The sequence below is a fragment of the Artibeus jamaicensis genome, unplaced genomic scaffold, assembly GCF_021234435.1.
Source record: "Artibeus jamaicensis isolate MK-2021 breed Jamaican fruit bat unplaced genomic scaffold, CSHL_Jam_final contig_387, whole genome shotgun sequence".
Classification (NCBI taxonomy): domain Eukaryota; kingdom Metazoa; phylum Chordata; class Mammalia; order Chiroptera; family Phyllostomidae; genus Artibeus; species Artibeus jamaicensis.
In genome coordinates, this window is record NW_026521812.1 from 38,756,110 (window position 1) to 38,773,064 (window position 16,955).

Here is a 16,955-nt window from a genome sequence, read left to right on the forward strand (position 1 = left end):
CAGTAATTCCAATAATTGTAAAGTAATATGGTTTTGATTTGCGTTTCCCTGATGATTAGTGATGTTGAACATCTTTTAATATATGTGTTGGCCATTTAGATGTCTTTGGAAAAATGTCTGTCTACTCACATACTTTTTTTTAATTTGATTTTTTAAAATTATTGAGTTGTACGAGTTCTTGATATATTTTGGATACTAGCCCTTTGTATGAATAATAGTTTGCAAAAATTTTCATCCTTTTTGTAGGTGGCTTTTTAATTTTAATTTTCTTTTGCTAGGCAGAAGCTTTTAAGTGTAATGTAATCCTGTTTGTTGATTTTTGCTTTGGTTGTTTGTATTTTTGGTCTGAAATCCAAAAAAATCATTGCACTTTTGGAGTGAAATCTAAAAAGGTAGTGTTGAGTGGCTTCTACCCTACATTTTCTTTTTCTTTTTTAAAAAATCCTAACCAGATGACATTTTTTTCATTGGTTTTTAGAGGGAGAGGGAGAGAAACATTGGTGTGAGGGAGAAACATCGATGGGCCACCTTCTCGTATGGGTCATAATCGGAGGTTGAACCCACTACATGGGTAGGTGCCCTGACTGGAAATTGAACCTGTGACCTTTTGGTCTGTGGGACCAATTGAGCCACACTGGCCAGGGCCCTTACATTTTCCTTCAGAGGTTTTATGGTGTCGATCTATGTTTAAGTCTTTGATCCATTTCTAGTTAATTTTTGTCAGTGCTATAAGATAGTAGTCAAGTTTCATTGTTCTGCATATGTTTATCTAGCAGCATTTTTTCTTGGTTCCCTCTTTGAATATTAGTTGACTGTATATGCAGGGGTTTAATTTTTGGCTGTCTATTCTGTTCCATTGATCTATATGTCAGTTTGTATGCCAGTATCATACTGTTTTTATTACTGTAGCTTTGTAGTATAGTTTGAAATCAGGATATGTGATGCCTCCTGTTTTGTTCTTTTTCCTCAAGATTGCTTAGGTGATTCAGGGTCTTTTATGGTCCTATACAAATTTTTGTATTTTATAGAATATATAAATTAAATTATATATATGTACTTTTTCCTGTTTTTTTTTATGCTTACAGAACAGCATAATGATTTTGAAATAATCCTCATTGCATTTATTAGTAATTTGTTTCATTTTATGGCCAAGCAATATTCAATGCATGGGTAGTATAACATGTTTATCTCTTCATTCGATGATTGACATTCGGGATGCTTGCAAGTTTTTGGCAATTATGAATAAAGTTGCTATGGACATTAGTCTTTATGTTGCTGTGGACATTTCATCTTTTTTTTTTTTTAATCCCCATGTGAGGATATGTTTTCATTGAATTTTTAGAGACAGAGGTTGTGGAGGGGAGAGAGGAACATTGATGTGAGAGAAAAACATTGATTAGTTGCCTTCTACATATGCTCCTACTGGGAATCAAATCTGCAACCTGGGTATGTGCCCTGACTGGGAATCGAACATGCAACCTTTTGGTGTACTGGTCGATGCTCCAACTAACTGAGCCACCTGGCCAGGGTTGTGGATATTCGTCTTTATGTAAGTCTTTGAAGCATATATGTTTTTATTTTTCTTGGGTAAATAGGATTAGAATGTCTAGGTTATTTGATATAGGTGTATGTTTAACTTTTTACGAAACTTCCCAACTGTTTTCCAAAGTGATCATGCCATTTACATTTCCACCAGCAGTGTAGCAGGGTTCCAGTTCCTCTACATCGTCACCTACGTTTGTCACGGTCAGTCTTTTTTATTTTAGTTGTTCTAATTTAGTACATAGTGGAATCTCATTGTGGTTTTAATTGGTGTTTTCTAGACAATTAATATGTTGATCGTCTTGTTATGTGCTTCTTGACTGTTTGCATATATTCTCTTGCAAGGTGTCTATTAAAATCTTTTGCCCAGTTTTTTAAAAATTGGGTTTTTGTCTTACTAAGTTGTCAGAGTTCTTTATTCTCGATACAGATCCTTTGTCAGATATATATGTTGTGGATTTTTTTCTGTGACTGGTGTTTTCATTTTCTTAACGCCATCTTTTTTTCCCCTCTTACTGAAGTTATTGGGGTGACACTGGTTAACAAATTCATACTGGTTTCAGGGGCGCAGTTCCACAGCACATCATTGGTACCCTGTATTGTGTTTGCACTCCCTCAAGTCAAGTCATTGTCCATCATCATCTGTCTCTCCCCCACCTCCCCCACCTCCCTGCTGGTAATCTCTGCTCTTCATGGCATCTTTCAAAGAGCAAAACTTACTATTTTAAAGTAGTCCAATTTGTCAGTATTTTGTTTTTGTTCATGTTTTATCTAAGAAATCTTTTCCTGCACTAAGGTTGCAAAGATCTCCTGTATTTTCTTCTAGAAGTAAATTTTAAAAATTAATTATTTTTAAAAATCTTCACCTGAGGACATGCTTATTGATTTTAGAGAGAAGCGAAGGGAAGGATTGAAGGAAAGAAACATTGATTGGTTGCTTCTCATACTCACCTCAATCGGGGACCAAACCCGCAAACTAGGCATGTGTCCTGACCTGGGATTCAAAACTGAAACCCTTGGGTTTACCCGAGGACTCTCCAACCAACTGAGCCACATGGGCCAGGGCTATAGTTTTAATTCTTAGTTTATTGCTTGTTTGATTTTGGTTATACTGTATCAGGATGCTTTATATACACAGTAGTTTGTAAAAGGTAACATTACAAAGAAAGACAGCCTGGCTTGGTAGCTCAGTTGGTGAGAGTGTTGTCCCCGATACACCAAGGTTGTGGGTTCCATCCCTGGTCAGAACACATACAACAACCAACCAATGGATGCATAAATAAGTGGAATGACAAGTCAGTGTGTCTCTCTCTCCCTCTCACCCCTGTGCTGTCTTCTCTCCACCCCGCATCCTCTCTCTCTCTCTTTCTAAAAGTAAAAAAAGAAAACCAAAAAACCCAGAGACATATACTTATATGTTTCTACCATTAAACAGAGATAGCAGGAAAACTTTCATTTTGAGGTCTGCAGAAGAGTGAGTTAACTTGGCAGTAATGTAATCGTGTTGATAATGTCCATCAGGCTGTTATTTTTTTTTCAAAGTAGTTAAAAAGACTTAAAATACAATCATTTTTAGAATTTTTGAAGCTCATTTGCAGCTTCAGAATATAGAGGCAGGACCACACTGATCTCAAATATGTCCTGAGAAAAGGTTTAAGAGAAATAAATTTTTTTTTCCTCAGGGGGTTTCTCTTCTAAAAGCTTTTTTTTTGAAAGACCATAAGGCAATGTAAAGATATAGTCAATTGGTTTCTAGAGAACTTCAAAGTAGTTTTATTTTTATTGTACTGTATTTCCATCGGTTAGTTATTTTTGGCGGCCAGTCAGGTGTGTGTGGGTGTCCATCCCTAGGATTGTGTGTTTGATGAAAATATCTCCTCACTTGAAATACTTGAAATCTTTTAGTTTTGAGTGAAATCTTTAGGTCCTATAGATAATTTATAACTAATAAATATATATATATATATAGAATAAATAAGTGTATATTGCATTTAAACTTCTAGCTAGTGCTACAAATTAGATTCTAAGCAACTTAAACTGACAAGTCACTAATAATTGTAAGGGAGGGTTAAGTTTTTAAAAATGTAGTTATTTTTATAAAATGATTGAAATGCTTTGATTCCAGATTGGAATATTAGAGTAAGATGTTGCTTCCAAAGTGATTTATTAATTTTAAAACAATAATGCTACTTAATTTTCTAGGTGTTCATTGCACCCATGGTTTCAATCGCACCGGTTTCCTTATATGTGCCTTTCTGGTGGAGAAAATGGACTGGAGGTACTGGTTCTCGTATGATGGAAGAAGACATATTTAGTAATTGATAAAAAAATTACCGATTTAGTTTTAGCATTTTATATTGCCAATTTTTTGGTGAAGTCATGATTAATATAATTTGAGTATGTTTTCATTTTAGATTTGGTTAATCTTAGAATTCTGTTAATTACCTAGTGCTCTTGTATTAGGCAACACTTTGAGTGCTTGCAATTTCATATACTATGTATTTTCTTTTTCAGATGTTTTTCACTTATTAGAGACAAGTTCTCCCAAAAGTTTGTGTTTGTATTCACTTTTGGGAGTTACTGTTGTTGTTCTTTTTATTTTTAACAGTATGTTTTTATAGCTGTTAAGTACTAGGAGAAACTTACAATGCTGTATGAAAAAGGTTTTTTTGAGACAGAGTTAACTTTATTTAAACCAATCAGAGTTTTTATTGAGCACCCATTATTAGCGAAATACCTTTTTAGATCTGGAGACATTAGGACTTTAGTTACTAAAAAATTCCTGAGACAAGGGGTTATCACTAAGAGTATTTTCTCATTATTTTGTTTATGAATCCTTTCTACACAGTAGGTCCTTCTCTGATATAATCAGCTGTAGTACACGTCTGATTGTATATTTTATTCCCCTGTTCATGCATCTTCAGTGGTTTTCTTCTGCATGCGCCTCTAGCACAGTGTCTCTGGCCTTTGGTGCTCGACACTAGTGATTTTCAACCCTTTTTATCTCATGGCACATGCAAAGTAATGACTAAAGTTCTGCGGCACGCCAAAATATATGTTACATTTTTTGCCGATCTGACAAAAATAGGTATAATTTTTGATTCATTCACATCAGATAGCGGTTGTTGTGTTGGCTGTTATCATCTTTTAATTTGACAATCTAAGGGAAAAGACATCAGTGTCCCAGGCTAAATAGTCAGGTATTACATGTTTTAAAGATCCCTGTGGTGCACCAGTGTGCCTCAGCATAGTGGTTGAAAATCACTGCTCTACACAATCACCCCAGAGTCCTGTGTCAGATTCAGCTTATGGTTGGGTTAGCCTTTCTCAGAGGACCTATGCTCGTAATTGCCTGGGTTTTTGAAAGTTCCTGAAAAATCAGCATGCTTTTTAGTTTCATTGATTTTGCTATTCACATTTCTTTGATGCTTTCCTTCACATTCAGACCTCAGCCTTTAAAGCTTTATTTAAGTTCTTCACGTACTCTACCCAGGTTTCTTCTATACATGTTAAAATTTACTTCCAGAGTTTAGGAATTGTCAGTGTACCTTATGTTAAAACTGTTTCAGAATGAATTTGTACCTTAAGAGATTGAATGCCTTAGAGTGGACTGTGACCTATTTTATAAATCTCTGTATGTTTCATATGGTGCTTTAAATATAGTAAGTTTTGAAAAGTCTGTGTAAATGGAGAGTAGTGAGGAAATTGCATGGTGTTTGTTTTCCATAGTATTGAAGCAGCAGTTGCCACTTTTGCTCAGGCCAGACCACCAGGAATTTATAAGGGTGATTATTTGAAAGAACTTTTTCGTCGCTATGGTGATATAGAGGAAGCACCACCCCCGCCTCTATTGCCAGATTGGTGTTTTGAGGATGATGAAGATGAAGATGAGGATGAGGATGGCAAAAAGGAATCAGAACCTGGGTCAAGTGCCTCCTTTGGCAAAAGAAGAAAAGAACGGTTAAAACTGGTAATGCTTAAAAATATAGTCTCTTTCTTAAGCAGGTTTATGAAAATGGAATGTTGACTCTGTTTTACTGGCTTTGTGAGGTTATTTCATTCTTTCTATTTCTGAAGATTATTGATATCCACGAGTCTTCACCTTTTCTACAAGAAAAGTTTCTTATGCAGATTGATTCTGTTTTTGTTTCTTAGGTAAACCAAAGAACTCTTAGACATTACATCGAGAATTTACTATTTCTTTGCAGAGTATTGTGAAATTACACTTAAATATCTAGTGAAAATTTTACCAATGCTTTACAGAATTGTCACAGGGTTAAATATAAATTCTGCTCTTTCCCATGGTGGTATTTTCGTATTTTCTGTGAAGTTGAACTGAGCAGACACTTCTGTGGCAACTCCCATTAATCTTCTAGACTGAAAGCCCTGACTAAAAACATTGGACGTCACCACTTTTCTTGAGGGAATAAATATATTGAGAAGAAAGGTACTGGTTGTACTCGTACATACATAAGTATATGGTGTAGGACAAAGGGGAAAGGGGGAAAGTGTGGAGGTAATGAACAATTAAGGTGTGTGGGAATCACGGTTGAGCAGTAGCTACCACAACTCATGAGTAGACAGTGATGCACAGGCAAGGAAGAAATGCTGTATTTTATCTAACTCGCATAGTACAGTTATTTTGGGCTTTAAATAAATGTTCTTTGTTTGAAAAACATTATTTTAATACCTATTTACACATTTCAAGCTTCAAAAGTCTAAGGCCATTGAAAAGTATAAATGGCTTTGAGACACAGAAATAATTTCAAAAATAGTTTATTATTCTTTTAGTCTTACTCATACTCATTCTTTCCTGGATTTAGATATCCGAAATTACTGAATCACATACCTGGAAAAATAGGAACCACATTCTAAGGGAAGTCTAAGAGCATAATATAACATATAGATGATTACCCTCTTATATCATTTTTGTAAGGGGTATTTTTTATAAGGGATATAGTTTATAAGTGGCTTTTTTAAAGAATAATAATCATGAGCATATGCTTAGTGTGATTTTGAATTATGGTATAGTATGTGAGTGTGTAAAAGAGTTTAAAACAAAAGTTACTGTTTTGCAAAATGGGGTACAGTTTGCTTTTTTTGTTGTTCAGAAAGGATCTTAAAAATGATATTTATTTTATAATAATGATAAATGACATTTTTTTCATTTATAAATAAACGATATTTATTTTATAATATCAAGTACCATTAAATCCCTTTAATTGCAAATGACCTTGGGTAGCAATAAGAGAAAAATAGTCAAGATGGGCACATTCTTCTAGGAAAAATAATACTTAAGACAAAATCCCAAACCTAGTTTCTCCTGTTTGGTTTTGTCAGTTACTAAAAGGAATATTTAAAAAATCCCCTACTATGATTGTGGATTTACCTGTTTCTCCTTATGGTTCTGTCATGTTTACTTCATACATTTTGCAGTGACATTGTGTTTTTATACAACTATGTGTAAAAGATTATGTTTATAGTGTCTTAACTTAGCATTGTGAAATATCTGATTTAGTATGATTGCACAAGTTTCTTTTGGATAGTGTCTGTATGGAGTATCTTTTTCCTATCCTTTTACTTTCAACCTTTATCTGTTATTTTAGGTATGTCTCTCATAAGTATCACGTTAGGTTTTATTTATCTAGCCAGCAGTTTTTTGTCTCTTTTGTAGATTCCTTTGCGTACCCACCCCCCCACCCCCGCCCCGCCCACGCATAAAAGAAAGAGAGGCAAATTTAAACACATGGAAAACACCCAGAAATACATCACTTAAGTTTGAAGCACTTAAGATGAAGTGTGCCTTTAATTTTTTACCTAATAGTAATTATTGCAGAAGAAAATAAGGGAGGGTAAATAAAAAAGAAATTGGTGCATTGCAGAAAAGATTAAGGAAAAAGAAAAATAAATGGATGACACATTTACTAGATGGTCGGAATTATCTTTTCTAAACAAACTCAGTAGTTGTTAAATCTGTTGAGGCTCAATATTTATTCGTTACGTTAAGTTAAACATATTTAGTTCAACTGCATGGACTTATTAAAATACTTATGTAGTAATATTGTGGGAAAGTACTGGTTGAATGTTGATTAGATTTCTGATGTCTTTATGTTATTTGTTAGAAAAAGAAGTAGTATTTGTTTATTTAGTATTAATTTATGCTAATTTGGCCTTTGCTTTTTAGAAATTATTAGTGATTTCTTAACTTTGCTTAGGAAATAACATGCTTTGAAGTTAAAGCTAGTTATCTCCTTCATGTGAAACTCATGCCTTCAGAATAAAGATGCTGAACATTGAACTTATAATGCTTTCTTTTTGATTTGTATAAACATATACTTTTATAAGAATATTGATGCCCTGGCTGGTGTAGCTCATTGTATTGAGCATGGGCTGTAAACCAAAAGGTCCCTGGTTTGATTCCCAGTCAGGGCATGTATCTGGGTTGTAGGCCAGGTCCCCAGTGCAGGCCACATGAGAGGCAACCACACATTGATGTTTTTCTCTCTCTTTCTCCCTCTTGTCCCCTCTCTCTAAAAAGAAATAAATAAAATTAAAAAATTTAAGATTTAACAACATGTTAAAAAAGGAATATTGAAGTTATCTGTGTATCTTAATGACTAAACATGGTAAAAAATTCTTACCGCCCATTTTAGCTTTCCTTTAAAATTTCTTTTTCCTGTCTCCCCCCCCTCCCATTTGTTACTGAGTTTAATGGTAGAAATGGTTCTGAAACAGAAATTTCTTTTTTTCCCTTTTTTTTTTTTACTTCTATTAGCACTGATTTTGTACTGAATTTATTCCTGGACCATAAGTTTTTGTGTCTTCAGTGATATCTTTTTTTCTTCCGTGCAACCTCCTCTTCTGGTTTAGAAACAGTCTGCTCCTTCTCGGTGAGGATCATCCCACTGTGGCGGTGAGCGCCCAGGTGTGGGGTCATCCTCCATGACCTCTGTAAGTTCCAACACCACATCTTGGGAGCTTTGTTCACCTGGATGTGCTTGGTGACCAGAGAACCTACGTCTGAACCCTTAAGTTCAGCATTCCTCTCTGCATTTTTAAGCATGTGCAGCAAAAATTCTTTTTGGGCCACTGACCCTGCGTCCAGCCCTGCTGTTTGGCCTGGTCACACCTACCAACTCCACCATCATAAGGACAAATGGCACATAATTGTTTCTGTAAAGTGACATCCTTTGTATACGTGGGGGCTTTTTTGAATATTCATACTGTTGATGGCCTGGGCAGTTTCATGAGTATTAAAGTGAACACAGATTTGAACCTCTTGATTTCCATGATTTTATGGGGTTTTGGGGGTCAAGTGAATAGTGAACCATTTTCAGAGGTCACCTCTGCTTGCTTCTGGGAAGAGCTAAAACAGAATAGAAAGGAATGGTACTCTGATCTTGTGACTCGTGAAACCTCTAAAGTATGCTTATTTAAGAAAAAGTAGACAACATGTTAGATAACTATAATGTGGTCCAGAATTAGGATCTGAATCAGTGTATCGATTCACCTCAGAAGTCTTTTATATTTGGGATGTATGCAGACTAAACACTATATTCTTTTTTTTCCTTCCCAAGTGGCTCAAGTTGCAAAACCTTTGCTGGAAGGTTGATCATTGTGGCTTGTAGACCATGTTTTTTTATTCCCTAATTACATTAACAGCTAGAGTTGTTTTATAGAGTATTCTTAAGACTGATGCCAGCCCTCTTATGGGTCTGAAAGTAATTGTAGCATGAATTTAGACATTTTTTAGTCTACAGAGTTTTTAAGGAGTGTTCTTTATTTGATTTATAAGGTTTCCATCTGCCATACTTCTCTATTTTAAAAATACACTTGCTTTGAAATATAGTTAAGATACTTTATGTAATTCTGACTTAAAATTTTAGATTAAAAATTCAATGATGAGTAATATTTAGTTTTTATGTTGATACATCCAATGATTATAGCTTAGCCACTTCGTTATACTCTTATTCTAGTTTACAAAGGTACATATTGTGGGTGTTATCCCCTTAAAGTCTGTATTCAGTAAGTGATACAACTCCCCTACCCCTTCCAAAATGAGAATCACTGGTGAATGACCTGGGCTCATAATTCTGTTCTTACCACTTCAGTAAGTTATATGTAGTCTTTTTGCCGTATGTACTCATTTCCAAGATAAATATAATAAAATATACTTTTCAGAGTTATTACAAAGATTAGAGAAAGTGTAAGATGCCAGATACTCTGAGCTCTGAGTAAATGGTAGATAAGTTATTATTGCTGTTGATTTCTGGAGAGTGCCCATGGAATGCTCTGACAATGTGATTCAGACACTGGGCTGAATGTGTGCTTTGAGAATCACTTGCTGGACTTCAGAAAACTAGTGTGCAATCTTAGGGCTTTATAGAGCCTCCCGGAGACCTTCTCTGTTTCATATGTTTGCTCAGATTTGTGAAAATAGATGAATCTGTTTCTCAGTCTAGGCTTTGTAAATGGATTTGAACTCTAATAAAATACTTTTCCTTTTATTTTCAGGGTGCTATTTTTTTGGAAGGTGTAACCGTTAAAGGTGTAACTCAAGTAACAACTCAGCCGAAGTTAGGAGAAGTACAGCAGAAGTGTCATCAGTTCTGTGGCTGGGAAGGGTAATACATATTTTATTGTTTTAAATAAAATTTATTCTGACTCTGAAATACTTAACATAGAAGCAAACATTAACATAGTTTCTTTGTTTCTTGAAATTGGTATGTTTACACGGTGTTTAAAGACATATCAAGTAAGAGTTTATCAGATTTTTTTCAAGACAAGCAGTGTAATAAACAGTGATAAACAGTTGAGTCAAAAATTAGATGACTCACACCTTCCTAAAGAAATTAGATGACTCACACCTTCCTAAAGGAGTATAGAAAGTTACTGTTTCACTGTCTAGTGTTTGTTTTGTGTGTTTGATTCTACTGTTGTAGGTTAATGTTTGGGTTGCCCTTAATTGTATTAAGGGAGAATGGGAATTGAGTGTGCCACATTTTTCAGTTTTTCTGTAATCAAATATCAGAGGGAATCAGCTTTAAATATGTTCTGCCCCCTACCATGACTTGAAATTATTTATCAGGCATTTCATGGGAGAGGACTCAGGAGAGAGTTTACTGTTCCTGCTTGTTGCTCTCAGGTCTTGGTCTGTGGTAATTTCTGTTGATCATTGCTGTCTGTGGCAGAAAATTGGGATGCAGCTGGAACATGATGAAACAGAATTATTAACTTAAAAGTTCCTGATATAAATAACTGGTACATACAGATCAATCACTTAGAAATAATTTTAACTAAAAGATGAAAAAGATGATGAAGTAGTATTGATTTTGGTGTTGTGTTAAACCCTTGCCAGTATGTTTTAATCTTGAGCCACATTTCTCCTGTTTTGTCACTTCTGGGCATTTTTTGAGGAGAAACTTGCCAGCCCTGCACAGGTATGCCAAGTTGGAAGTGTCATGATGAGGAATACGGGGTTTAAAATGATGTAAGATGACTAAAGCAAGATTTAAACTTCTTCCTGTTTTAAGACTTGTCAGCATACCTGCTTTACTATTTAGATCATATATATTTATATTTAAAAATTAGCCCAATAGTTACAGCAATGGTGATTGGAATCTTAACTTTTATTCTGTTAAGAAAATGATAGTTTTTTGTTAGCATTCTTGTGAAATCGAGTATTATTCCAATTGACAGTAATTTCATCATAGGGAGAACGCTGTAATAAGTGTGTGTCTCATGCGAGATTGGTTTCAGACATGTATTGCTTTGTATGATACCAGCCATAATAGTAATACATTTTCTTCTTTTAAGGTCTGGATTCCCTGGAGCACAGCCTGTTTCCATGGACAAGCAAAATATTAAACTTTTGGAGCAGAAGCCATATAAAGTAAGCTGGAAAGCAGATGGTACTCGGTAAGTTAGACTTCCAAAACCAGTTATACAAATAACCCTAATGCTTAAGAATATTGCTCTGTTGTTAGAGAAGGTTTGCACTCTGGGGAGTGTGAATTTCTGACTTGAAGAGCAAAAAGGCATATTTCAAATACTATATAGTTACTGTCATTCCGCTAAAATTTTGCTTTCAGGGTTGTTAGTTTGACATAAATCTATACCAGATTTAAGTTTGAAAGTGTTTTTCCTCTTGATAATATTGTGCTTTTCCTGTGTCTGCTGCTCACCACCTTGCTTTTAGTGGTTGCTGGGCACTTCTAAGATGAACAGATGTGCTGTCAGTTTATAATCTAAAAATTACCAAGTCTCCCTGATTCATTTTATATTTTGTTTCTTGGAATACTTTTTCTTTTTTCTCTTAATCCTTGCTAATTCTTTTTGTAATTTTATATACTCTTAAGGTTGTTGTAGTCTTACAACAAAGCTTAGCTTCAGATTTCACATTCCTAAGTTTTAAAGTATTTATTAGTATAAATTTTATGCTTCCTCAATAATATTTCACTTTTTCTTTCTGTTTTGTAATCTTTATTTTTGTAGCTTTGCTATATGTGTTTAGCAAATCTTTATTTAGCAAATGGTTATGGTAGTTGAAATAATTATTTTAACATATTAAAGATAGGAGTCCTATTGACTTTTTCATGATAAAATGTTTTAGAATAATTAAGAGTGCATATATATTTTCATTTTTTTCCCAGTGTAATTGAGGTATAATCGACATACCTTATGTAATTTAAGTATACAGTATATTGATATGCACTTATATATTGCAAAAAGGTTACTGGTGTTAGCCATCACTCAACATACTGTATTTTGCCGTGTATAATGTACACCCACGTTTTGGCCCAAACTTTCAGGGAAAAAAATCTTTCGTTTTAATTTTTTAATTTAATTATTTATTTATTTATATTTAGAGACTTGTTTTTTTGTATTATAAAGGGTATTGTTTTGCATATGGATATTGTTATTGCTTTGTACAGTTATACTTTTAATGCATAAGCATAAATAAAATAATTAAAAACATTTATGTAGATATGGAATTAGTACCACCTATGTATAAAGCATATCCTATTTTTCCCTCAAAAATTTGGGTAGAAAAGTATTCATTAAACACAGCAAAATACAGTAATTACCATTTCTTTTCTGTGGTGAGAAAATGTAAGATTTGTTGCCTTGGCTAGTGTGTAATACAGTATTAGTAATTATAACCACCATGCTGCACGTGGGGTCCCAGAAGTTACTTGTCTTACACCTGGAAATTTGTGCCCTTTGATCCACTTCTCCCTGTGTCGTCACCTCTCCGCTCCTGCTGACCACCATACTAGTATCTCTGAGTTTGGCTCTCTTAGATTTCACATGTAAGTGATACCATATAGTATTATCTGTTTCATTCATATTTGTTGTTAGTATCTTGCTGTGTCTAATTTACAAGTTTAATTTTTAGCATGGGTATGTATATATAGGAAAAAACCATACCATAGTATATGTAGGGTTTGGTACTATCTTTGCTTTCAGGCTTCTACTGGGGGGTCTTGGAATGTGTCCCCCATAGATAAAGGGGGGATGCTGTTTACCTTTTCTTCTTTGTCTGTTGTTGATGGACATTAGGTTGTTTTTGTATCTTGGCTGTTGTGAATAATGCTGCAATAAAAATGGGAATGTAGCTATCTCTTTGAGATCCTGTTTTTATATTTTAGTTTTTAGGTATTATTTTAAAGATGATATTGATTGCATTTAATTTTATGAGAAGTTATTTTGAATGTCAAAATGGCAATTATGCCTTCTGTCTTACGCTTTCTTCATCAACATTTAACTTTTAACGACCTTAAAAGATACATATGGAGGCATGGAGAGGGGAAGGTACAACTTGAGTTTAATAATAAGTGAATGTAATGATATTACTTCAACATGATATGCTTTCATGATTATATTTTTTGACTATATTTTATTTTTACTATTTGGGAATACGTCAAAAATATTTTATTTGTCTTTGTTGGAAACAATTTTTCTTTGAACTTAGCATTTTTGGTATTTTGTTGATAACAGAGTTCATTAAAGTTCAGAAAATAACAAAAATAAAATAAAAAGTCATTTTATCATTTAGAGACTTATCACCACTACTGTCATTGTGGTATTGACCTTATTCTTTTGATTATAAAACAGATAGTGTTTTTTTTTTTTTAATCCTCACCTGAAGACATTCTTGAAAACTTGCTTTTAGAGAGAGAGGAAGGGAGAGAGAGAAACATTAATGCGAGAGACTAGCATCAATTGTTTGCCTCCTATACACACCTAGACTGGGGATTGACTGTGTCTGGACATGGACTGAGGATCGGAGATCAAACCCACAACTTAGGTGTGTGCCCTGACCTGGAATTGAACCTGTGACCTTTTGGTTATGGGAGGCTGCTTCAACCAACTGAGCCAAACCAGCCAGGGCAAAAACAGATCTTGTTTTTAATATGAATTCTTGATATATTGAGTCCAAATAGTTAAATAACAAAAGTATGTTTTACATATATATTTTAATCTATTTACATACATATGTTTATTTGTTCATAGTATTTTGAATTTACTTTAAAAATGAACTAGTTTTAAAAAATTACTTAGTAATTAGTGTAATTAATTTCAAACAATATAAAAATTCAAACAGTATAGAGAGATAAAATGAAAAATTTAAACTTGCCTATGTGTTTCTAGGAGTATTCCTTCTCCATGGATGAATCTGTAAGCATGGGGACAGTTAAAGGATCAGGTATAGATAATTTGAGTGACTTGCCCCTTCATGCCTTCCTCTCTGGGGACATGCATTATTATTATTGAAGGATTAGTAAAAAAGAAAAAATAGCTTATTTTAGCTATTTTAGAATATTCATCGTTTATTTTAGAATGTTGAAATTGATTTAATTTTTTGGGTTATGATAAATTTAGAATCTCTTAAAGTGGTAGTAAGGAATAGCTTCAGCTGAGTTTTTGTTGAGATGTAACAATGTCTTAACAGATAGGTTTATTACCTAACTAACTCTTTGGGTGGAGAAAAAGTGGGAAAAAGATAAGGAGCACAGATGCCTATCTCTAGGCTTTAAACTATATACAAAATGGCTGGGTGTTTGGATGTAAGGCGTAGTTTTGATCTGATGAGTTTCATATTCTGGATATTCTTTCCTTTTTACATTGTCTTCTCCATAGTGTCCAAGGCTGTGATTGTGGCAAACTGTGAGCAAAATAATGAAGTGTGCAAAGTTCATCACTTGATTTTTGCCATCTTCCTTTTGTGTATTCTCCCTCCCCTGCAGTTGTATTCCCCTTTCTCTGTGTCTCATCTGTTAGACCCCTACATGATTAGCCGAAGTAATTTGAGCAAATATGTTTTTGATTGATAATGGAAATATCTCATTTCTCATAGAACCATGCTCCTCCAAAAATGAAAGGAAAACCTCTGAGTATTTGCTTGAATGCCCACTCTGCCTTAGGGTACTTTATTATGGGAATAAAACATTTATGTGAGATGTTGATTCGATTTGCTTCTAATGTAGAGATCAGTTTGGGGTAATGGTCATTTTAACAGGTTTTGAGTGTTCCAACCCAGAAACATGATAAATCTATCCTCCATTTATTTAAGTCATCTTTAATTTCTCTCAGAAGTGTGTGTAGCTTTCTGTGTAGAGATCTGTAATATCTTTTGCTATTTTTTTTTTAAAAAGAACCTATGTTTTGATATTGTAATTCACTGTTTGCATGTGGTCCTGGAAGGAGGCTATGTCATAAACTTCCAAATTGAATTTTGGAAATTTGAATGGAAAATCTGGTATCTACTGATCAAAAGGAGGTTCCTTGCTCTGAATTTAGAAGCACCATCTTACTCATGGCAGATAGCACCAGGCACCAGTATGACACTAATTATTTGTGCATGTTGGTATTGTACTAGCATCTTGCTGAACCCTCTTGTAAGTTCTTCTGATGTGAATATAGAATTTTTTGAATTTGCTATGTAGAATATATTATCTGAAAATATTTTTAAGATTTTTATCTTAAATATTTTTAAGAATATTTTAACATATTCTTAAAATTAGTGTGTGTGTGTATTATGGTACTAGTTAGGACTTCTAGACAATGTGGAATAGACAAGATCTGTCCAGAAAGTATCCTGCCATGTACTATGAAAAATAGAGACATTTATTGGAGAAGATACAAGATACAAGAAACGCTGTTACAGGACAATGACGCCTCAGTCCCCTTTAAAGTGAGGCATCTTGGGACCTCACACTGTTCTCCCAACTGCAGCATGATGTTCCTTCTGCTCTGGGAGCAGAAGCCATGGAAAGAATTTTGTCACAACACGTTTCGTGGCACTGTCCTGTGTCAAAATCTCAGACAGAGTTGTTTTTGGAATCCCCTGTGCCAAAATTTGAATTTTGAATTTACTTGAAAAATTGACAGTGGGAACTTCTAGTTCTCCCACTGTTAGTTGCTGATCTTTGTTGATTGCAATCTGTACACAGTCAACATTCTCAGATGTTCTGCTTGTTACAGTTCTTTCAGAACATAGATCACTGTCAACAGATTCTTGACCATCTTTGAAGCATTTGTGCCACACTTTTATTTGCACTGCGCTCATTGCAGCATCTCTGAAAGCCTTCTGAATCATCTGAATAGCTTCCACAGAGGAATGTTCATGCTTAATGCAGAATTTGATGCAGATTCACTCTACTCGCTCAGTCATTTTCAATGCTGTAGCCACACAGTGCACATGCTCACTCAGTGGCATCTACTGCCCCCCCACTGACTAGTACAGGGAAGTCCTCATCGTTCACACATGCACATTCCAGTCCACTGTCCTTGGCTGCCAGGTTACACAAATGTCACGCAAACTGTTCTCGTTATATTAGCAATGGCTGGACTTTTTCATGACAGACCTTGTATATTAAATACACACATATACAAAGATACCTGCTTTCAGAAAAAAACTGAATGTTCAGGGTAAATTATTTCAGGAATTAAAAACAAAACCACGTAGGCATATATGATAATCTAAGTTATAGTCAGCTTTTAATAACACATTTATTTAAGGAAATGAGACACATATGTATATTTTTAAAATATTTTATTTATTTATTATTAGAGAGAGGGGAAGGGAAGGGGAAAGAGAGGTAGAGAAGCATTGATTCGTTGCCTCTTGCGTGCCCCCAGTGCTGTCCTGACCTGCCCGGGAGCCCAGGCATGCGCCCTGACTGGAATCAAACCCATGACCTTTTGGTTTGTGAGATGGCACCCATCCCACTGAGCCACACCAGTCAGGGCAGTAAGCAAGATATATTTATATAAAACTTCTTGGAGGAAATTGTAGATTTATTCTTCCTGAATTCTGGTCTGGGAATGCCCTTTCTTTCATTCATTCGGAAATTATGTTGAAAACTTGTTGCTCCCAGGGCTCTGTGTCAGGTGCTGAATGGATCAGG

At 34.7% G+C, this 16,955-nt stretch overlaps 1 protein-coding gene across 7 annotated transcripts in view; it reads left to right on the forward strand.

Annotated features, from left to right (window-relative positions):
* Positions 1-16,955, forward strand: part of RNGTT (RNA guanylyltransferase and 5'-phosphatase) — a 247,508-nt gene that overhangs the window by 21,440 nt on the left and 209,113 nt on the right. For all 7 annotated transcript variants that reach the window (XM_053664811.1, XM_053664814.1, XM_053664810.1 and 4 more), the window contains exons 5-8: positions 3,745-3,820; positions 5,272-5,512; positions 10,057-10,166; positions 11,359-11,460. In XM_053664811.1, coding sequence (XP_053520786.1) covers positions 3,745-3,820; positions 5,272-5,512; positions 10,057-10,166; positions 11,359-11,460 — 529 coding nt within the window. The remainder of the gene's footprint in view (positions 1-3,744; positions 3,821-5,271; positions 5,513-10,056; positions 10,167-11,358; positions 11,461-16,955) is intronic.